Source organism: Seriola aureovittata, chromosome 3 (genome assembly GCF_021018895.1).
Source record: "Seriola aureovittata isolate HTS-2021-v1 ecotype China chromosome 3, ASM2101889v1, whole genome shotgun sequence".
Taxonomy (NCBI): domain Eukaryota; kingdom Metazoa; phylum Chordata; class Actinopteri; order Carangiformes; family Carangidae; genus Seriola; species Seriola aureovittata.
The window spans coordinates 11,388,793-11,412,125 of NC_079366.1; the positions used below are offsets into that span (position 1 = coordinate 11,388,793).

General features: G+C 40.6%; 3 protein-coding genes across 7 annotated transcripts in view; all 3 read right to left on the minus strand.

The window, feature by feature from the left end:
- The window catches only part of pnpla6 (patatin-like phospholipase domain containing 6), a 30,179-nt gene extending 19,943 nt beyond the window's left edge, over positions 1-10,236 (minus strand). For all 5 annotated transcript variants that reach the window (XM_056371711.1, XM_056371709.1, XM_056371710.1 and 2 more), the window contains exons 1-10: positions 10,133-10,236; positions 5,774-5,862; positions 2,987-3,040; positions 2,564-2,651; positions 2,386-2,468; positions 2,142-2,233; positions 1,882-2,022; positions 1,473-1,632; positions 616-696; positions 45-173 (exon numbers count right to left, since the gene is read on the minus strand). In XM_056371711.1, the coding sequence (XP_056227686.1) occupies positions 45-173; positions 616-696; positions 1,473-1,632; positions 1,882-2,022; positions 2,142-2,233; positions 2,386-2,468; positions 2,564-2,651; positions 2,987-3,040; positions 5,774-5,821 (876 nt within the window). In that variant the 5' untranslated portion in view covers positions 5,822-5,862; positions 10,133-10,236. The remainder of the gene's footprint in view (positions 1-44; positions 174-615; positions 697-1,472; positions 1,633-1,881; positions 2,023-2,141; positions 2,234-2,385; positions 2,469-2,563; positions 2,652-2,986; positions 3,041-5,773; positions 5,863-10,132) is intronic.
- Positions 10,237-10,883: 647 nt separating this feature from the next.
- On the minus strand, positions 10,884-14,392 carry LOC130163713 (ATP synthase subunit d, mitochondrial-like). Its single transcript, XM_056368064.1, has 6 exons — positions 14,292-14,392; positions 12,848-12,978; positions 12,033-12,129; positions 11,525-11,596; positions 11,187-11,249; positions 10,884-11,068 (listed from the first exon to the last, which is right to left on the minus strand). The coding sequence occupies exons 2-6, from the start codon at positions 12,967-12,969 to the stop codon at positions 10,937-10,939; spliced, it is 486 nt and encodes a 161-aa protein (XP_056224039.1). The 5' UTR covers positions 12,970-12,978; positions 14,292-14,392; the 3' UTR covers positions 10,884-10,936.
- Positions 14,393-15,652: 1,260 nt separating this feature from the next.
- LOC130166474 (homeobox protein MSH-C-like) lies at positions 15,653-18,224 on the minus strand. Its single transcript, XM_056372085.1, has 2 exons — positions 17,729-18,224; positions 15,653-17,063 (listed from the first exon to the last, which is right to left on the minus strand). The coding sequence occupies exons 1-2, from the start codon at positions 18,147-18,149 to the stop codon at positions 16,651-16,653; spliced, it is 834 nt and encodes a 277-aa protein (XP_056228060.1). The 5' UTR covers positions 18,150-18,224; the 3' UTR covers positions 15,653-16,650.
- Between the last annotated feature and the right edge of the window lie 5,109 nt (positions 18,225-23,333).

Here is a 23,333-nt window from a genome sequence, read left to right on the forward strand (position 1 = left end):
CAGCCTATAGTAGAGGAAAACTAAATATACTGTATGTAACTCACCTGTACGACTCGCACCAGGCTCTCAGGGTACTTCTCAAATATAGAGAGGAAGGCCTCTACAGGTAATCGGAGAACAGTGGAAACCTCTGCAGCCCGTGCTGACACCGTTCTGTAAGGCTTCTGGTGGCCCTGCACACACGGATACAACAGATACTTCAGAAAATTTTTATTCTTTATGAAGTGAGTTTTTATGGACTGTAAATTTGTGTTTTTTTGTGGGCAAAATTCGTGGACAAAATCAGAAATCTTCAGTGTCATTTCAACCTTCCTTATTTAAGACACACTTTGATGTTATACTGATTCCATCCAATTTATGCAGGATTTTCATTGAAATACAACTAAAGATTAATGTATGGGTAATGTGTATGCCAGTGGATAAGGTTTGGTGAGTCAGCTGGTGAATGTGAATGATGTGAGGAGCAAGGAATTCGTGTTAGGCAATGAATAGACCCAACATCCACACCTCATTCCTGAAGGTGTGTGAATTATATGAATGTCCGTCTGTTGGGGAAACCTGTGTGGACAACCTCGTCTGTGCAGATTTGTGTGTGTGGCAAGGGGTGTGACCTACTGTGATGACATCCAGGATGCTGAGGAGGCTGTGGACGCTGTCTCCAGGGTAAACCTCCTTCACCACACTTTCTTTGCCATCCTAGAAGACAGAAATAAGCAGCAGCTTACATATCAAGCAACAGAAATTGTTTTATCACTAAATGTTTTTCTTGAGAACTTGAGAAATAAAAAGACACTAATATTGGCCGAAAAGGTGTAGGCTGAAGTTATAGCTTATTTCACCTACCCTCTCTACATAACGTTAAATTAAAACTGCAACCCTCTCACTAAAGACCAATATATAGTCAGCAAAAATAGGAGTGAAAACAGAACAAAATCCACCAGAAAGAAACATTTCACCACTCAAATTAGACACTGTATTATTTACAAACAAAAACTGAACATTGAAGAGAACATTGAAGGACCGCCTACACAACTGACATCCTGGACTTGTCTGTCACAGTCGGTTTGACTAAAAACAACAACGCATACGTGGTTATTTGCATATAGAGCGGGGAAGTGAGTTCCAATCACATGTCCTCTGATATCCTCATTGAGACTTGTTAAAAGCCCCTTGAAACAGGCTTTAAGATACTTATTTGTCATTATGAGAGTAACCTTTGCTAACAGGCAGCCCCCCTAATGAGATTATCTGAGTCAAATGTTAATAGATACTAATGATCTGTTAGAGCCTGAAATCCCACAGTTAAGCCGTTTGATAGATTTTCTTCCTTGCGTGCATTAGTTTGTATCAAGTATTCACTATTACACATTTTAGACCATATAATCCGAAAATATAAAAACAAGTGTTACATTCATTAAAAATCTCAGGTAAACAGTATCAATGGGTATGCATGCACAAACAAGATTGCATACCATTCCAGTAAGGCACAATTCTAGTTTTCCATCCTGAACCACGTAGATGCTGCTGTCAGGCTGGCCAGGCCTGAAGACGTACTCCCCTTGTTGGAACTGCAGAAACACCATGTGTTTACACAGCTCAAGGAAGAGAGGCTTCTCAAAGTGACCCAGTACACTGCAGTCAAGGACAAAGGAGAGGTTAGCTGGTTAGGAGGTGAACACACACCAGCCAACAGGTGTACAAATGAGCATTGTACATACATACTGAAAAATGTAGGTTTTTTTAAGATCCGATTATAAGCACTTCCAGGCAATCGCTTCACAGCAGAACCACACATCTAACACGCATGTGTGTAGGAGCACATGTTTTATTACTCGTGCAAATAACACAATTACACAAACATCACACAGAGGATGAACTTACCGAACATTTTTGAGCATGTAGAGCACCTCAGAGGGGAGGTGGGAGTTGGCCACATCAAATTCGGTGAGGTCCGCCTCCAGCACTGAGGGAGGGGGCTCCTTAGCCTGAAGGGTGGGCACCTCCTTCTTAAAGCGCAGGATCCTACACAAGTGAGAGACATGGATATAGTTGGATGAGACAAGGAGATAGGATAGTGTGCTAACTACTAGCTGCACATGACAGTAATTGAAATTGATGAGAGTGAGTTTTTTTAGATGTACTTTTTGGCAATGTTAAGCATCTTCTGCTTCTTCTTGAGGCGTGGTCGAGAGGAAGAGGATGTACCCACCAGGGAAGAGGTAGACTGGGAGACCTGTTGGGAAATACATTGGTTTAAATTATCCCCATGGTATTATCCTTGCATTACGTATTATCCTGGAAAGGCAGACATGACACATGATTCACTTTGAGTCAGAGCCACAACTATCATTAATGTTTCCATTTCATGTCAGCAAACACACTCACTTTACGCATGATCTTTCGCCCATAGAACATGACTTTGTCCCTCTTGCGGAAGCGGTACTTGGGTGCCTCCTGAGCTTCTAGGTCTGTGAAATATAAGAAATGACAAATTAGTAAGTCCTCATTTTTCATGACTATCGTTTTAAGTTCACAGCACAAGGTGAGAAATGCATTTACTGACTTCGAAGCTGGATCCTCCGCAAGATAAAGAAGATGAGGATGGCGATGAGAACTATGGCGATGCCTGCACCAATCACCATCCCCACCATCTGAAGAGAAAAGAACAAAAGAGGAGGAGACTTGATGCGTATACAGGATCAAAGATTGCATAACAACAAAATGTAATTGCCTGTGCTGGCTGCAGCACAAAAATTATATATTATGTGTTTTATTATGTGTTTTTAAGTATAATTCATTATTTCATCTGCTTGCTTGTGCCCTCTGAACAATATTGAACAAAACTAAAATTCATATTTTCTAACTTAAGCAAAGGTGAAACATGTATGGTAGTGATACAATTCCCTGCTGGAGTGACTCAACAGGAGCTAAATGAAAGCAATGAGAAAAGCCAAAATATCTCGATGAAACCTCATCGCACACTCACCATGCTCGTCTGTAGTTCCTCCTCCACAAATGTCTTGATGTTATTAAACCCGTCCTAATGTAAGAGAGAGATACAGAGACACATTACTAATCTGAAAGAGAAAAAAAAGCATGCTAACTGCTTAAAAACTTGTCCGATGGCTGCTATACCTCCTTCGGTATTTTCAGACTAAAATGCTGTGTGAAGTTGGGCCTGAAAGCTTCAATTCCACTGAAGTGTAATGGAATGTGGGAATAAGGGATTTTGCCCTGGGGGCAGGAATGTCTGGCTATCAGTGCTTGGGAAACAAAAAGAGAAGAGAATGGAGATGTAGCATCTTATCTGACCTTCTCCAGGTTCATGCTCATGCATTTGGCTTCCAACTATGTTTCCCAGGCCTTTACTTCCACTTTCCACACAGTCATAAACAGTATACCACACAGAAGTTTGCTGCTCTGTTCCCTATTTATAATAACTTGTCATGGACACAACTATTTATAGATTCAGCATTCCAGGTGTAAAGCTGTAAAAGCAACAAGAGATCACATGAATGGGACAGATGGCACGATGGCACAGAGGCATAAAAATCCCATCAGGCTGGTCTCTTCTGGAGTCCACCAGAAAGGCCACAGTCTCCAGTTCACACTGTGCTGAATATCAGGACAAAGAGCTCCCCTAACTCCTGACTTACTCTAGTGATGGGAACAGTCCAGTCAGGCTCTGAACAGGCATAAAAACATAGAGGGTGACCGGATCGAAATTGACTTCCACCACTGTGCAGGGTGGCTATATTCATTTCAATCACAGACATATGTTAGAAACAATATGATTTGCTGCTGTGGGGGGATGAAACTTCTCTACTTATAGACAAGGTTCATAGACTGAGAAGAAGATATAAAGAAAACTGGTGGAGCTGGAAGTATGGAGTATGTGACTAAGCATGAAAGACACCACGAAATAAAAGAAAAAAGGATACACATATTTAAGATCAGGAAGGAAATGCCCTGGTGCATTGTCTTCACAAGACTAGGTATAAACTTAGTATATGGCTGGACTGTGTTTGGGTGTTTGCATGGTGTTATTTGTGAAACAAAAAAGGTTAAATGCTAATTTAACATGCCAGAATTAAATCCCCCCTCAGGCTAGCCTCAGTTAGCCACCTAGTTAGTTTCAGAGCTCACCTGCTGGAGTAATCCTGACACGCTAACACATCATAAAACCCCAGTCATCACCGGATGATGCTGAATAACAACCATACCGACAGTGTGATAGAAGTGAGAGCACTTTTATGGTGCTTTCTCTGTGAAAAATCCATGAACTCCAGACTGGGAGAAGCTGTTCTGTGCTTTCATATAATTCACTATAAAATCTTTAAATGTGTCTAGATTGGTTTACTGTCTAGACTCCAGCATCTGCTTATTCACATGAAACTCGCTACACTTTATAATGCAATGATTTGCTGGCTAGCGAACTACGGTTGAAAGTAGCTGTACAAGATGGCGGACTTTACACATAATGTTTATGCTCACTCAACTCTACAACTCACTCACTCAGTCACAGAGTGAGCAATGGCAGATACAGTGTTGGCCCATGCACAGTACACACAAAAACAAGCAGCTAAACAGAGGAAGATTAAAGGAACCTACTCAGAGTTAGCAGAGTAGTTTTACTTCTGGCTTGATTAAGGAGACTTTTATCACGCAAGTTCAGTAACATCAAACAAAGCACTTCTTTACTCATCAAAACTAGACTGTCGTGCAGGGAGTGGAAACATCCTGTGGCCAAGATAAGGTTGTTTGTGTTACCTTGCGTGGGTGCATGTGCGTGCGTGTGTGTGCGTGCGTGTGTGTGTGCGTGTGTGTGTGTGTGTGTGTGTGTGTGTGTGTGTGTGTGTGTGTGTGTGTGTGTGTGTGTGTGTGTGTGTGTGTGTGTGTTCCGCTAGCTAGCCATCAGATACAGTATTGTAAGAGCAAGAGTAACAGGGTTTTAGTGTTCTGGCTGACAGCCACTGGGACTACATGTCTGTTATCAGTGGTTATTGATTAGTGTGTGAGGAGCCAAGGGTTATTTGGCAGTAAAAGGTCTAAGATGGACACTAGGGATATTGAAAATGGGGCTGTAAGGTGGTGAGTGCATAGGCAGCATGTGCACACAGAAATATACTTAAGCTGAAGGTTTCAAGTGGTACGCAACAGAGTTTGTAAATCGAAGTGTAAGTGGGAAAGTGTTCATGTGTGCAGTCGTGTACAGCTTTAAGGCGATGCCTACAATATTGTCACAGACAGTTCCAGACAATGTATTGGTTTTTCTGTTCCATACGTTTAGTTATCTAAAGCTTTGGTTTGATTTTTGTTATTTTAAAAGTAGGGGAAGCAATGTTTGGTTGGAAACAAAGAGAAAGTTTACTGCAGTAAATAATGTAAATAATAATTTAATAACTTTGTTTCAAAGAGAAGCTCAAAATCCCAAATGACTCAGAAAAGGCTTTTTCATTGTTGGGATATCATGATCTATGACTGTGGCTGTTCGACTATCATCTTTGTTACTATGAGCTGCTCTTCTACTGTGTGCTGCTCTTTGGCTGAAATTTATGTAGTGTTATTATCACTAAACATATTAGCCAAGAGAAGTGGCTTACTGGCTATGAAAAGCTGCTGGCGAGTCACTGTGCCTTGTTCTGTGTAAGTCCACTTACCAACTCCTGATGGTATACTCATGTACCTACATTTACATATACTTGTATACCCAGGTTTTGATTGACTCCTTGTGTTTTATCATAATGCAAATAAATACAGTCAACAGACTAACCTCGGGGTTGTCTCCTTGGACCTCTTGTTCCGAGGTACTCTGTCCCATTGTAACCCTGTTTCTTCATAGGGATGGTCCATCAACGGCCACTGGAAACAAAGACGATGCATGTTCAACGGACAGATATTTTAACATTTCACAGCAGGAAAAGCACGGGTATAATTAATAAAATAATGATGACTGTATAGTATTCCATTTTATTCCAATTAGGTGCTTCACTTTCAGGGTTATGGTATTGTGCATGCTGGCTCACTGTCGCACTGTCATGGCTTACTGGGACACTTAAATAGAGCAGGGCAATTGTTAATGTTATTAGCAATGCCTGTTCTTTTTCTACTATGACAACCCAAAATATCAGCTATGAAAAAAGTCTCTTAAGGCGAAAGGATGCCTACGTTCACACGTGCACAAACACATACAGAGATCAAAATCTTGTTCCTGACTTTTCACCAGCATCTGTGGAAAGATGCGTACCTTACTTGTATGAACTTGACATCAATAAACATCCCCTCACACCTCAGGACTCAGGAGTTTGCGCGCGGCTTTTCCGCAACATCTGGCTATCAAGGCCTTTCTCATTCCATGTGAACTACAAAATTACCTCAGCTAACTTTTTACTATTAAGACAATGTCTTATTGTTACTATGGACACGCAGAAAAACAATAAACTGCTCCAAGCTACTGCAAAACCATTGAACAGAAACCAGCACATGTGGTTAAACGAGAAGGAGACTATATGAAGTTGTTAACACACAGCCTTGCCTTAGGGCAGAGAGGTCCCTTTGTAAACTGTGTGTATGCTCATCTGCTTGTAAGAACCATACTTAATCTCTCCTTAAAAATGCTTGCCTGAATACTAAAATTAGAGAAGAATCAAATTATAGCATCCTACAGTAGCACACTGCCGAGGAGACTGGGCCAGGCTGTTGTCTCTGTCACATACACACAAACACAGCAGACTCTCGGGATAACAGATAAAAACCTATCCAGATGGTAACCTCTTCCCCTCTTTTATCCATCCATCCCTCTCTGTTCACCTCCCTGTGGGATGATCTTCTTATTGTCCCAATAAATTGGAGCCACTTGTATTGGGGATTTAGACAGAACATTTAAGGCAACACAATATGATGAAAAGAAACCAAAGTGGAAAAAAGGTTTGTGGGAATACTTTTCACACAACCTTATTAATGTGTGAGCATGTCAATTCAATGTGTGTATGTTTGTTATTATGTGTGAACTTGTTTATTTTCAACAGGATACAACTTGATGGCTTTACAAGGAAAGCTGTAGAAGATCAGAACGTTTTGTTTTCGAGAGTCCCTGAACTGCCAGTCTCTTGAACAAACTGCTGCATTAACAAAATATAGTATTTTTGTTTGATTTTAACTTCCTTCCCTTCAACTACTCCTCTAAACACTTACTGGGGGCAGTCGAGTATAACCACAATCTTCTGATGCTGCACACTAAGCTACTGCACTGAAGTAGTAATTCCTAAAGTTCACCCAGGCCAGCAGCATACCACCTCCCTGCCCACATCTGCCAGTACAGTCTGATTCAGCTGACACAGGCGTATGTGCTCTAGCTGGGATAACAAGCATCACTCACTGTCTATGGTCAAGTAAACAGCTATGCTAGCTTAGCTCGCTGAGGTCCACCGATTTCCAACTCCAAATCTAACGACTCTAGCAAAAAGCCAAGCTGGAGGGAGGGAAAACAAGCTGGCTAACAACACAGACTCTATGTTTGCTGAGGGCATACAAAGTAGGCTACAGCACAAGCATGAAGAAGCACATAAACAACCCAGCGTTGAATGGCTAATAGACAAAACTTCACAACCATTAGAGAAAAGGCATTACCACAAACAAAGGATAGACTGTAAATAGGCTTCTTTAAAATTCATGGCAGCACTGATGCATTGTTTTCTTTGTCATTTAATTTATATAGATCAATTAATCATTTAGTCATGTAAGATCAAAATATGTCAAAAACAATGACCATCACAACTTCAAATAGTCGAAGCTGACCTCTTCAAATGTCAAAACACTTTCATTATTTTTCTGTTGGCTAATCAATTAATCAGCTAATTATTTTGGCTCTAATCTATCTGAGGTTTGGTTACAAATAAAAACAACTATGTGTTGTGCTGACTGTGTTGACTTCTACAATTTGCACAACATATCTGCCAGTAATAGCAGTAAAGTGCTAATATTGTCCTGGCTACATATAAATTAACAACACATAGACTGGCATCAGCTGCATCTGGGGTCTAATGTATTTTCTTCTTAATCTATGACATCAGTGACTGGGAGGGGGTGGCTGAACTGCTATATTGATGAAATGCAATCAGTGAAAGGCTGAGGATGGGGTGTCATGTTACATGAAATAACCCTAAGGGACACACAGTTTCAAAACCAAAATATATAATCTTTAGCATTAATAATTCTCTGTTCAACACCCAGTTATAACATTAAATCGTGTGTCTATTAAAATTTCATCATGTGACTTGATTCCCCTTTATCTATATTTATTCATATATATTACCAATGGTGAAATACATTTGTAAATAATATCATAATGCCGCAAATCACAAAGGGAGTCAACTAATGGAAATGTGTGTTCACCTAACCTGCTACATGTCTGTCAAGTTAATATTAGCAAATTAGCCAGCCATAATTTGCAAGTCCAGAGGCTGGCTTGTGGATTTGGGTATGTGACTGTTACTGTTGTCCCTAGTGCTGTAAAAAAAATTCTTAGCCTGTAACTTGTGCAGCAGCCTCTGTAACAGAACTTTCATCATTCCAGATACGAAAGTTGACCAAAAGTTGTTGCTACACAAGACGCTTTGCCTCAGATCATCTATCTTTCTCTACATTGCCTTGTGTGTGGTAACAATGCTGTAAGAAAAGCACAGGCCTGCTATCCCCCAGAGATGAGACAGTAGCCAACCTCTAGTCTCCTAGCAGTGCCTCCCTCAGTGCAGGCCTACTCCCATTGTTCTCTGTGAACAATGAAGCTAGTGTTGACTCCACTGTCCAGGGACAGACCTGGGCTGATTACGAACACAACAATGTCTGTTTTCACCCGATGCAATACACACTCTAAGCCATGAGATTTACAATAACAATACTAGTCCATGAAATGTGTTTTAAGTATAGGCTGTATATAATGATACAGTTTTTATATACGGACTATGGTTTCAATTAACATTAAGATGATGTGCAGTTGGAAGTTGTTTGACAGTACACATATTAACATAACCTACACATATCTTTAATGATTGTGAAAGATGACTGCTACAAAGAAACATATCCTTGTTTATGAATGTGCAACTTTCAACAAAAACGTAAGCCAACTAGTTTGGAGCTGGCCTGTCACCTTTGACTTTGGAAGTCAAGCCAAACTGTTAAATTTCCCTTTAAACTATACCTATTCAGAAACACTTCTTATGGTTTGGGAAAATAGACGTTTAAAAAAGGAAATGAAAATAAAATTAGCCCTAATACAAACGGCAGCAAAGTACTGACCAAGGTGAACTCAGAGGGCGACATCAGCTCACATTTCCCTCCAGCCAAAATAGTTTTGCATATTTTGCACCCACATAGGTGTTGCCTTACTGACCTCTCGTGAAGCGCTTATGTTGTAAACACACCGGGCCGTGACCAGAATACTAAAGAGTAGAGTTTTCTTTCAACTAACCCCAAGCTGGTACAAAATTGAGCAAATTCACACCAGCAGAGGGTGTTTTGATGCAGAGGCGTACCGTTAGCTAACGGGTACATTAAGCCTATAGGTGACTGGCTAATACATTTAGTCAGGCCTTATTGTTTATACTCAGACCAGGGTGAAATGACTACCTTCTACTCGGAGAAACATCACGCGTTTAGAGTCATAATAATAGTTGACTTTGGTTAAATTCGTGCAGTTGAAAACAACAACATGAAACAGCTCTCCGCCATCCAGGGCAGAGGGCACCAGGCTGACTGTCCCATCCATAACGTAATCTCTGCTGCTGGCTAACGCTGTCACTGATAATGTTAGCTAGCTGTCGAGTCGGCCGATGGCGGTTTGCTGTAGTCATCATCACGTCCAGAAAGTGAAACAACTCCAAAGCATCACGAATGCTGAGGAGAAAATGGTTTGTGATGATTTCTTGTTTTCTCCTTTTGACCTCCACAAGAGTAATCTGACTAAGCTCTACGGTTATTGACACACTACAGCGGATAGCTCCTGTTTTCAACACCGGTTTACTCACCAGTGCTACGGGAAAACCCTCGGTAAACCACACGCCCGTCAGCTACAACAAATCATACCGGAAACATGGCACTAAATTATCCGTAGGCTTTTAAAAGAGACATTTACCTGAGCTGATGGTCTCCCGTCAATCGTCACTGACTGTCAAATAACATACAACGGAAATCATCTTTCATGAAGCCCCTCCTGTTTTACTTCTACAAGAACTCTGGCCAATCAGCAACCGAAACGCTGTAACGGTGGGCCAATCAAAGCACAACTATGGGTCGAGGGTCTGATATCCCACCCACTTTAATGTAAATATATATTCGGCGACCAATGAGGATTGAAGGATGCAGCCAGACGATTTATTATTGGATAACAGTAATTATTGACATTTTACGTTAACCGGTAAATGCAGACGAATAGTTGAGCACTTCTACATATGATGCTGCATTTCTGTTGAGATGTGTAAATATTCAACCTACAATATGTTAGTATGTAATTCAGGCTTTATCATTAACTCCGTGAGTAAGGTGATAATGTCAACTCTTTCATTTAACCCATCTCTGCTCAATGATATCTCAGAACTGTCGCTGATTGAATCAGTCTCACCACGACCGATTGAGTGCCCACAGAATCACATTAGCCTCAGGTAACACTTGTCTTCCGTTCTACAGTAGTTACAGATATCACCTGAGAAACAGTAGAATAACAATGATGTATGTCAAAATGTTAAAGAAAACAGTAGTTTCAACTACCGGGGGCACCCTTCAATTCAAAACTGCAGCAACACCGCCCCCTCGTGGGCATTACCTACAATATCACTAATTTTATTACTCAGATACAAGTATTTATCAAATAAAGAAGTCATCAAATATTTCACTTTAAAATACATATTTTTTATTGTGAGGTGACAGTCCAGTAATAGGATTACAGTTCGGCAATGGGCTTGTGGGGCCAGAAGGGATGTTTGACCTTGTCCAACTTTGTCTCGGGGAAGGTGTCATTGAGGTCCTCGATGGTCATCTGATCGAAGGGGATCATGTTCTTAAATTTATCCAACTAAAAAACACACAAAACAGAACAGAATTAGGGAAAGAAAGAAAAGTCTGTTCGTTAAATGCAAATTCCCTTGTGGTGTTCATGAGGTATTTAGCAACCAATGCAATTACAGTCTCACCTCTTGCTCATACTGAGTAATGCGAGCCTTTGATCCTTCAATGTAGGCTGATGCATTTTTGTTCTGTTAAGAGAAAAGTGAAATAATTATGTCTGGAAAATCAAAACAACAGCATTCCAGCAGTGGGATCTTTCTTCTGTGTATTTACAATATCTGTTTTAGCATTGAATTTTGTGATCTTTTGACAATTTGTGCACATTTGCAGTAGTTACAAATATATACATATAATATGACCAGGTTTTTTTGACATTCACAGAATTCAAGACAACAATTTTCATTTTCTTAAGTTAAAGCTGAAATTAATGCAATGAATGGATTTGTTTGTTGTAGTCACTTACAGCCTCAGCCTCCTGTGCATTGATGGAGTTTGTCTGTGTGTCCACAGGCTCAGGGATCTGCAGGGCTTTGAACTGTGTGTAGGAGGAACATATGAGTTACCAGTTAAAAGCAGACCAACAGATGTTGAAACTATCTCATGAAATGTCTATTAAATAAGATTATTGTTGCAGAGGGCATCCTATGTCTTGACGATTGATACAAAGGAAATCAAGCTGCATACATTTATTCCCTAGTACTGACACCATCAAAGTTGTTCAAACAAAAAGCAATTTCATCATTTCTAAAAATGACCAGATAAGATTTGTCTGTTAGATTCGTAAGATTCTTTCCTCGACAATGGACTCCAAAAGATTCTTCCCACGCTGAATTTACAATTTATTTGGATTTGGGAAGATTCTAACACTATTTGGAAAAGTCTCACAGCAACTGGACGTTGCTATGAAATCATAATACCAACCATGCCTCGCCCGGGTGCATAAATAATGCTCCCATAATGTTTGAGCTCACCTTCTTCTCAAACTCATCAACCATCCCGGCTTTGGCCACTGCGCTCCTGTAGTAACTCCAGTCAATGGCTGCAGGAGTTTCGGGCAGGGAGGTTAGTCTGGTATTAGGAGAGAAGATGAAGTTTGAGTAGTAAGAAAACTACGAACACCACGAAAGAGTCAAAGGAATACAAAAAGTTAACAAGACTGAGCCAATTTGTCCAAAAAAATAAAAAAATAAGTGTGTGCAAGCCTAATACTCTAGAAAGATGATCAACTTTCAAAGAGACCACTTAATAGCCCATTCAGTTTACTGATAGTGAGAACCTGATAAGATACAGTAAAGAAAGAAGCAAAGAATAAACCAACAGGCAGACTCACATGCATGCCCCACTGTGGCGAGCGCACCTAATCAATCTGTCAAACTATTTCCTAAAAATGTTCAAGCAAACTATCCATAATTAACCACTGACAATTGCCCTGATGAGAAGAAAAAAGACCATCCACACACAATGAACTGTACACTGCAAATAAAGAAATCCGAGTGTGCAAATGGCCTTATGTTTATCTTTCAACTTCTTGCAAAGCCTCTCAGCCAGATGAGGGACACTTATGCTCTATAGCTCTGATATGTCCCATCCTCATTGCATGGAATATAATTTCACATGAGACCTCTTTGACACTTTCCTCACATTAATGTTGTCTTACTTATGATCAGTAAACTACTGATATTTAATTGCACTACTGAAAGCAGAAGTGAAATTCCCATGCTAAAAGACATTAGTTGACTTATGTTGACCATTTCTTTCTAAAGCCTGTAGATGGTGTATAACTAACTTGGCAGAGATGGCATCACTGCGAGTCTTCAGTGCATTGAACATGGCCTTCTGGTTCGGTGGAATCCGCTCGGCAAAAGCCACCCAGTCAATGGCCTTCAGGGCAACACGACGACCTGCCATCCTGACTGTCTGAGAGGCAGAGGAAAATTCTGTTCAGTCCAGACAAACCCAAAATGAAGAACATCACAATCATCCAGCTTACATTTGGCTGAAAATGATTTTTTTCTAAGGATAAATATGTTGTCAGGTTATACACACACTCTTTTCATGGTTTATGGTCTAAATAATGTTCAGTTTTGATTGAAACTGTGGAAGAACATCTGCCAAAAGAAAGAAATAAACTCAAGGTCCACTTACTAGCTGTTTGAGTTCACTTGTCAAACTAATGTTTCAAAGGTCAAGAATGAACTTTCACACTTAACGTTGTAGTGATCAATAGATCTTAATTCAACTTTACAGTGATTTTGGATGGTGTAGATGTTGATGAATTGTATTGTTGTTTTTTCTATTATTTTGTATTATAAACACCTCTCAGTATAATGCACTGCAATTTGACAGCATCAAACCCTTAGATTGACTCAACAGCTAAGTTTTATCACAAAGTGAACATTATAACCTTGATGAAGGAGGATTTATTGCACAGATTATTCAAATTGTATTAGTTTTGACTAGGTACACCTAATAAACCACAAACAGACTGTATGTGAACAAGGTTATATGTAACCACTGTTGCTTCAGCATTTCAATGACAATATGAGTGTGTGATGTCATAATGGAGATCCACCTCTGCATTTACATCATGTTATTTATACTATGTAGTGATATACATGTAAATACATTTACATGTTGCTAACACAATGATTACATATACATGACGTGATTTTAAAACAATATGACGCGTAGAGTTAGCCTAGACAGACAAAGATGTGTTCACCTCCTATTTAATGCACTCTGAGATGTAATTTTATAACGCATTAACTCAGTTCACCGTTAATGATTGATTCCAGGATTTCTGTCTCATGATGAGACACTATTAAATCTTTGTTAAACCAAACATGAATGCAGCGCAGTCACTTTAAAATAAGTGCCAATAAACACCATTCGACCGCAGGAGCTATATGGTAAAGCTGTTTTAATAACTAATATAGAGAGTAAAAACATACATTTGGCTAAAAGTAACCAATGACAGCAAGTCCTTGACAATTTGTTCAATTCAGGACCGCTGCAAAGCCAGCTAATGGTAGCTAGCAATGTTAGCTGGCTAGCCAAGGTCAGAGAAATCTCTCTGTAACGCCAGGGTTTTATAACACGGAGAGAACGTAGAGTTCACATTTTCATCGCATGCACAATAATAAATGTGTAGGCTGAGCAAATAGTCGCTCAAAGTTTATTTATTATTATATGTTGTGTCTATCAATAGCCCGCTCCGCTAATGTACTCACCTCGCTGTTCCAAGAGCTTTCTGTGACAGGACGGATGAGCGGAAGTAATTTTCTTCTTCAGGCCCTGGAGCCGCAGCGAGGCCGAGAGCGCCCTCTGCAGGACTGACAGAGCGCCTGCAGTGATCGGTAGCGTCAGAGAGGTCTGACGCTACAACAGGCTACATCTGCAGCTTTCTTAACCTTATATCTGCACTGTGTGCTTCACTGTAGGCTTATATCTGACACTGGGTGCTTTAATGGGAAATAATGAACCAAATATACCCTTTAAACTAACTACAAGTTACGTTTGTGGAATTTTATTTAGAAAGGAGTCACATGTTTGCTCTAAGTGGGGGCAGAATAAGGACAACGAAATAAAAATGGGAAAATAATAATAATAATTTTAAATAATAATGTTGTCCAATACTGGCTTATATAATTACTATAAAAAACTAACAGCCTAACATACGGAGTGAAAGTGTAGTCCACAGCAGTGCGTGTCAAGCGTAGGCAATTAATCGGACACAATCAAATACATTACTTTTAAAATCGTCAGGGCCATCAAAAATGATTTCCCCCGGGTTTATTGAGCTGTTAATGTGTACTCATCTCACGGTATTTCTGAAACGTTATGTGTTTTTGGCATGGTAGGTTCCATAAGTGCCCATATTTGCGTTATATCTGACTTAGTTGAAATAGGCTGATTGTTTTGAAGTGTTTTCATTTTTTAACTAGAGAGTAGGTATGTATGTGTAGGCTCAAGCGTCCGTTTCTTTGCGTTGGTTTTCAACACATCTGTCAAATGGCAAGATAGCCTACTGTGTGTTGGATTAAAATATTCTCAAACTGCTGTGTAGAAACGTAAAAGAAACGTGTACTGTCCCAAGGAAGACCTGAAGAATGTGTCACACAATTGTGGTTTACCGAAATTATCTCATTACTTTTTGACTAAAAGCTACCAAATAATTTACTGCCTAAGTAACTTATACTCCATACGCTATTTTGAATTAAACCTATGCGAAGACAATGACAGAGCATCGGAAAAAAATGCCATGATTCTTTGGACATTTTCAAATAATATAATAATAATTAGGCCTAAGTAAATGCATGCCAGGAGGTTTTTGGCAACAGTGGTTGAGTTTTGATATGCTTACCAAGGAAATATTTCTTTAAAAAAATACACAAACAACAACAAGTAAATGAACAGTTATCTGTAGATTACAATAATCTATCCTAACATAGCCTATATATGGTACCTTTTTAAATATATCAATATAAGTATTATATATTTCTTGGAGAAGCACCATATAAACCTCCAGACTCCCGCACCACTCATTGATGAGACCTAAATTATTTATCTAGGAAAAACAGTGAAACTTCCAGACGTTGTATAATGTTTATTTACTAAAAATCAGTCTTTACAAGTAACTGAACATTTAGAAAGGGAGATGTATGTACACAGTACAGATACAAAGATATTCAATAAATATCACTTTTCCCGCTGCTCTTCAAGCGAGGCTGCAGGGCTTTATGAATACTACACATTTTATTTACATTTACAGCAAAATTCCCCAAAGAAAATCTATTATCACTCCCACAAAGGCCACGTTGAGAGTAAAATAATATCTAATACATGTGTTTTCTAAAATATAATTTTGCTCCATGTTTACAAAATATAGAAAATGTGAAAGGAACCGCTGTAAGGAAATACAAACATTCAAATAGCAAGTCTGGAAAACTGCAGTTTTACCCGATGATGACAGAAAACAGTCAATGCTGAATGAGCAGAAAAACTTCAAGTGATACACTGGTCTTAAGGCACTGACACCGTTTAAGTACTTTTCTGTTGCTTTTAAGGATTTTTTCCTCCGCTTCAGTAGATTATTGTCTCCATGTCTGGACACTCTTTAAACGTCCAGTTTCACAAACTACTGCGGAGCACGGTGGATGGACTGCAAAGAGATATTTAAGGCATGTCGTTTAAAAACCTGACATTTACATTTGGAGTGTTGCCTAAAAAGGCCTGCGAATCCACAAGCCACAGCACTGGACACGATCTCAAAATGAGGACAGTAAGCGAAAGCACTCAGTCCGAATACGCACACACTTGTTTATCAAAAATGTGTCCGAAATTTTATTTGTCATAAATTCTGGAGGTTAGAAAAAAAATTTATCTCAACTCCAAATTGGAAATATATAAAATGGTTCTTCAGGATGTAAATAAAGACGCACCATCCTCATTCGCGTATTGCAACCAGAAGACATCATTGTTTTCTCTTAAAATCACACACACACACACACACACACACACACACACACACACACCCACCCACATACACACACACGCACGCACGCGCACACACACTTAAACACAGGAATACTAAGACAAATAGTACATCCCATAAGTAACGGGTCCACTGAACAGTCCTGGGACCGGCAGACTGGGCCTCGGAAAGGCATTTGACGGGCCCCATGTTGGAGAGCCCATGTGCGCCCCGATAGGGAACGGCAGCGCGAAGGCGGGCAGGACAGGCTTGGAGGCCAGTTTAAACTTTTCCAGCTCGGCCTCCTGCAGTCTCTTGGCTTTGGCCCTCCTGTTTTGGAACCAGATTTTGACCTGAGTCTCCGTCAGGTTGAGAGAGTTGGAGAACTCGGCTCTCTCGGCGATGGAGAGGTACTGCTTCTGGCGAAACTTGCGCTCCAGTGCCAGCAGCTGAGAGGTAGTGAAGGGTGTGCGAGGTTTCCTGTTGTTTTTGTGTTTCCTTAAAGTACACTGAGTTGGACTGGAGCTGCCTGTTAGAGAAAAAATTGCAAAGAAAAATAGATGAGGTCAGATTAAAATGAAGCTTGATCATCACAGCAGGCGAACAGATGAACATTTAAGAATAAAGACAAACATGATGCCACGGCAGTAAATAAGCTTTATTATATTTTGTAGTTGTCTAAAAAGGTGCTCTGTCAACCTGTGCCAGAAACTGATCACTTTCAGTCGTGCCATCATGAGTTTCACGGTTTAAAAACATTACCATCATCAGATTTAATATCTGCTTGCATATAGGATATTACCCGCATAAGTAGGTACTGTATATTTAATATATCAAGAATTATACAGGCTAAGAATACAAAAAAAATCTGGCAAAGAAACAATGCAGCAACCAAATATGCGCTTCACATGCACAGTGGTACAGCAGTCTCTCATACTGTATCTGCAGTTTGCTAGGCATAAAGGCCAAAAGACAAGACAGAAAACTGACGCACAGTCTCTGGAGCGATAGGACAACATTAACATTACTGTGACACATCTGGGACATTACAGTTTCGTGTAACCATAGCCAAATGCCATATAGGTAGCCTATTCTTACAGCCCCTATTATTGACAGTAAAAATTATGAATAAATGCAGTGTGTCCTTGTTTGGGAGCTCACAAAACTCCGGTAACAGCGGAGGGACGGACTTACGAGGAGGAGTAGAAAAGGAGGACGTCTGGAACCAAGTGCTCTGATCTTTCTCACAAAACTGCGGACTGTCCTCGCTGGAACTACTGGAAACACCCTGCGAGCTCTCCGCGGGGACCTTACTCTCCGCGTAAAAAGTCCTTGGAGAGAACTGCGCGCCCTGCCCCGCCACGGGCTTGGGCAGCACCAGAGCTAAATCTGAGGGGGAATAAGAAGTCCGACAGGTGGTCTTCTTGGAAATCAACGACTCAACGCTAAACGGGAGGCTGCTCCGCTGCAGTTTGTATCCTTTCTCAGTGGTCATGTCTTTCGGCTGAAGTTCCTCTCCCTCCGTGTCCGTCTCCTCTTTTTGATGAAGCTGTTTGGCGTCTTGGGACGGCGACCCCTGCACAGGATTCATCACGATACAAGGGGATGGGGCCATGCACCTCTGTGTGGCCCGTTCAGAGGAATGGAGTTGCCGAGGTGTACAGTGTCCAATATGCGTCTGTGCTCTGTGTCAGCGGTGCCCAGTAGCTTGTACGCGCTGGACGGGGTCGTCTATAAAAGGACAGGGGCTGTCCCCCCTTCCCGCTCCCACCAATCAGCTCGTCAAGCTGGCCTCGTGACGTCTGCGAGTGCGGTTTTGATTGGGCAGCTGCCTTTGAAGGGAACATCAAGAGGCCTTTGAAAGGAAGGAGAAGTTAATCATACAGACCCCATGCGGCGCGCGGCTATTGATGGCTCTCACAAAGTAGCTTAGACCAATTTTAGCGCAATTAACCAGTGGGGAGGACTCTCTTGACCATTTACATCCAATAACCGGCCACTCTATCGGTACTATCCGCAGAATTATTCTCCTACTGTAAAGCTGAGAAGGAACTATGGAGTCATGTCAATATCAAAGTGATACCTTTATCAAAGCAGACAGAAAAGATACAGTGAAAACGTTCAGATATTTCAAACCCATATTAAAATCTAACATTAGAATTTACATTAGGAAATAAACAGGGTGCATCCAATAAAGGAGTAAAATAATGAAAATGACCGCAAATAAGGAAACGCGCAGCCAGGGTAGAAATTGGTTAGGTAGCCCGTGAGTGTTGGTCACACAGCATTACTGCAATTTAAGGCCTGTCATGAGCTCTTCTCGCTTCACAATGGCCTCAGTTGAGAAGCAACAGGCGTTTTCTTTCTCCAGGTCATACTATTTAATAAGCCAGACAAGTTGTGTTTTGCAAGGCGCCAGGCTCGGCAGGATCAAAAAGGAAGATACCTCGGGGAGAAAAGGCAACGGTTAACTCCACTTAACCAATTGTCCTCCAAATATTTCATAGTCCACTGCATGGAGCTGCTAGGAAGCAGGCGCTGACAGTTAACTGTTTCATGTCTAGTCTGAGGTCGGTGACAGCCCGTTTAATTTAATTTTGACATATTTTATTAAAATGATCAATAATTTAATATTTCTAACATCATCACGGTCCCATGGCAACAGGAGAAAAATAAGTCCGGAAACAATTCAGTCGAGATAAATGTGAATATGTTTGAATTAATAGTGGGATTTCTTTTTCTTTATTATTATTGTGCTCAGCAATTAGCATTAACAGTATATCATCTGCCGTAATTTCTACAGCTTACTTACAATGATAATTACTTATCAAAACCACAGTGTAAAAGTCTCCTACGGAGAAAAGTCCTGCATTCAAAATTTCACTATAGTAGTAGGTAGAGGAGTAGGCCTATGCCCCTCAGCAACATGTACTCAAAGTATCAAAGGTAAAAGTGCTCTTTATGCATAATGGCCACATTCAGTGTTACATTGTCATATTTATTACATTAATGCATAATTATTGTGCCCCTAGCCCTCAAACTAATGTTACCTACTCTATATACTGTTAAGTCTATAATCATATTTTAGCAGCTGATCATGTTTTGTAAATAATCTGTTTTGCACTTAATCTGCAAAGCACCCAGTAACTAAGACACATGTAATGGAGTAATAAGTACAATACTTACCTGTCAGGTGCAGTGAGGTTGAAGTATAATGTTACATAGAAATGAAATATACAAGAAAAGAAAAATACCCTAAAAATTGTACTGTACTGAGAAAATGAAATTTGCACTTTTCCACCACTGTCTGTAGCCCACTTCTTTTTCTCATAATAATTATTTCCCTCCGAGAGGCTTATCACTTTGCAATGGGAGACATAAACTCCCCCAAACTTCATGATTCATAATCTAAATTCTTCCCTTTCAACATGTTCGGGCAGCAAGGTTCGGCCTCCTGGACTTCATCAGTCCAACCCAACGCAAGACCCCACTGAGAGCTCCACAATCATCAACTCTATCCAGATCACCACTTTTCCACCTTCTTTTATGCCACCAAATGACTTTATTAGCCCCCTTCGTGCTTATTTGCTTTATTGGATGAAACAATGAATAATTAACCTAATCAGACTTGCCTTGCTCAGTAACCACAAGTAATTGGTTATGTTTTACAGCCCCATCACTCAGCACATGACAGTCACGCAACTGAGATAGTTAAACGACAAAAAAAAAAACACAATTGTTTGACTGATGAAATACTCATTTGAGATCACTGATGGTTGGCCTCTTGACAGCCCTCAGGTGCAAAGAATAATTTACCCCTCATCAAGTGAGAGGCACGACTTTTGCCTGATAATTTAGTTTGAGTAAATCCTGATGTTGGGTCTGTTCCTTCATTTCCTATCTGACAAAGCCAGCCCTCTGTCTCCTCACACAGCGGGGGCCTCTCGTCACCCAGCTGGTTTGGGTTTAAATCCCAGCGATGGTGTACCCCTTCCCTCTATCTCATCTCCATAGTGTCGTGCAAAAAAGGGATGAGAGTCGGCCCTGTGGAGTGCACAGACTCATACGGACATTCATCCGATACAGGTACACCCAGAGATAGATCTACACAAGAAGTACAGTTACCTCTCCTCCCCTGGTGTTCGGTCCAGTGTATTTAGCTTTGGGCCCCCTCTCCCCTACCCCAAAAGACATTTCTGTAACAGCATGCAGGCGAGTGAACTGTGTCAGAAGGTGTTACTGAGTTTGAAAGCAGATCTGTCCTTTCAAGGTCGGTGCAAGCGCCATGGGAAGCACTTTCCCCTCAGCTGGCACCAGAAATGAAAACTTTTTCACATGTATGTGCGGGGGCCAATACTCTCATGCATCGATGAAACCACTTAGGCAGTTCATAAAGTGCGCGGGCCAAGTGGCGACACGACAAGCTACGTGAGAAAACAATTTAATATGCTTTTAAGTTGATTCTCATGTCACACATTTGTTTCCCTGGCCTGAGGATGATCCAGTCAATCTCTAAATGATGTAGAGACTGAGCAGCAGTTGATGAACTCAGACTTTGTGGGAGTCCAGGTGAGCTGGTGTCCATCCTCCATCAACAATGTGTGAATTCTCCGCTGTAGTGAGGCCCACTGACAAACAAACAGATCATTTAGGGGAGTGAGCGAGCTGTGGAACCCAATCCCTGTGAGATGTGTCGACAGCGGCACAAAGACCTGTAGCTACAGGCCTCAACGAGAAGGACACTTTGCTGACACGACATGAGTGCACGGAAGATAGGGACAAGTGAGTGTTCTCAGCAACATCCCGGCATCACTTTGCCCTCACTTTTTTTTTTTTTCTGAAATCGGCAGGAGGCTCAAACGTTGTGGAAGAGTTGCTCAAGACGTTAACACATCTGCAGGAAAATTTAGAAGCAGTTAACGATCTATCTTACTGTGTATTATTTTCATTTGGTCTCTGTCAACACCTTGACTCGCTCGCTTCCCTCACATAAGGTGACCAGCATGGCACTCTTCATTTAACAGCAGTTTAAATAGCAGCTCTTTGGGTTGCTCAGTGCTGTGGAAAAATATCTTTGACCTTTCATTTGACTTAACAAGTTGATCCAATCCACATCAGACTGGCTTCAAGCCTGCACTTAAACGCTGGTTTGACATTTTCTGCCAAAGCCACTTCCTCTTGTGGCATCAGAGTGCTCTGTGTTTGAATGTTGGGTAATGAGGGAAATATTCTTGCCATGCTGAAGCGAATGAAGCAAATTGCCTTCATCATGGCTTTTCTTTTGGACTGTAAAAAAGCAATCAAAGGATGGAGTGTCCTGCGGCGTCATAGCTGCTGTTTTTGACTCAAACCTAAACGCAACAGGGTTTATTTCATTTGTCTGTGGTGGTGGAATTTACATTTTGAACTCAAGCTGAAATTAATGTTTGCTACTGATGGCTACATTTTTAAATAACATCTTTAATGCTGTTCCCCTTTCTGGTGTCTTCAAAAGCAGATGTTTTCGTTGAGAGGGTTCCTCCTGAGCTCTGCTGCCAATAGAAATTGTTCAGAAGAAAAACCACAAGAGGTGACAATGCAGTTGGCAATTTCGTCTGGCTTGCCGTCGGCCATAGAAATCCACATTCTTGAGGAAAGTCTAGAGACAATGCGAGTGGGCGAGTTAGGTTGAGGACTGGAGATGAGGAACTCTGTGTGGCTACTCTGTGGTCTCATTCACAAACCGAAGAATGTCGCCACAATCTCATACGCTCTTAGCAGCCAAAACTGTGATGCAGTGTATTTGAGAAAAAAAAAAAAAAAAAGAAAAAAAAAAACCCAAGGCAGCAGCATCAATTTTCTCTTTTACTGCTGGCTTCAAATCGCAGTGACGCCAAAACCAGTAACTATTGTATAAATTACAGCAATTTGGTACACATTATATGAAATCTTGTCTTTTTCACGTCATAAAAATATATTAGCTGGTATTTAAACTATGTGAGGAAAAATAGAAAATTTGTTGCAAGGAATTTTCTTATTTTGTTTCATTTCATCATTAGATTTAATGAGACTGTAACTGAGATGATCTTCATGGTTGAATGCGGGGAAATTCACAGTACTCACATTGTCAAATTCCTTAAAATTAATAATTTGCAGATGTAACCCTTTGTTGCAGAAAATAAATGAAAACAAGAATCATTATCACAATAATGACAAGCACAAGTTCCACTTAATATATTTTTTACAAGGAGAAGTCTTGATATCACATGCCTAAATGTGGCACAGTAAGTATTGTTTTCTTTAGAGAATTGGTTCCAGTTCTGAAGCTCTGAATACCAACTCTTTCATAAAATTTAAATCATGTTATTTGTTGCAGGACTTGCATTTTTTAAATTTACTCAGACCATAACTTCCTCTAATTATTAGTTGCAGCCCTCATTTCTTCATCGAACTCATCATATAAATCTGTTGTAAGTGGATGAAAGCACCACAGATCCAAATTGGCAATGCTTGTCTGATAGTAATAATGTTATTGCATGCATCAAAGGTCAGAACAAATGTGCGTGTTTGAATGTCCTGAGATTACAATTTCAAAGTCCTCCCCATGAGAAGTCGAACAATAGAGAGGGTGGGAAGTTAAAAAAGCGGGGTCTCTTTCAAATAAACAAGCATGGGTTGATCCTGAATAGGGCTGCTACCGAGCAGCCGGATTGGTTCTCAGAAGATCGAGAGCAGGGAGCGAGCAGTCTCTCCTCCTCCTCCTCCACCGGTTCCCAAACAAACTGATGTAGTAAACACGGACAACCTGATAGAGCCTCAC

Bases quoted from the DNA above. Each gene is read 5' to 3' on its own strand.
- LOC130163713 (XM_056368064.1), bottom strand. From the start codon at position 12,969: ATGGCAGGTCGTCGTGTTGCCCTGAAGGCCATTGACTGGGTGGCTTTT. The intron at 11,597-12,032 runs GTGAGCTCAAAC...TCCTACACACAG, and splicing joins TTGATGAGTTTGAGAAGAAG to TTCAAAGCCCTGCAGATCCC. The intron at 11,250-11,524 runs GTAAGTGACTAC...TTCTCTTAACAG, and splicing joins ATGCACAGGAGGCTGAGGCT to AACAAAAATGCATCAGCCTA.
- LOC130166474 (XM_056372085.1), bottom strand. From the start codon at position 18,149: ATGGCCCCATCCCCTTGTATCGTGATGAATCCTGTGCAGGGGTCGCCG. The intron at 17,064-17,728 runs GTAAGTCCGTCC...TTTCTCTAACAG, and splicing joins CTCCTTTTCTACTCCTCCTC to GCAGCTCCAGTCCAACTCAG.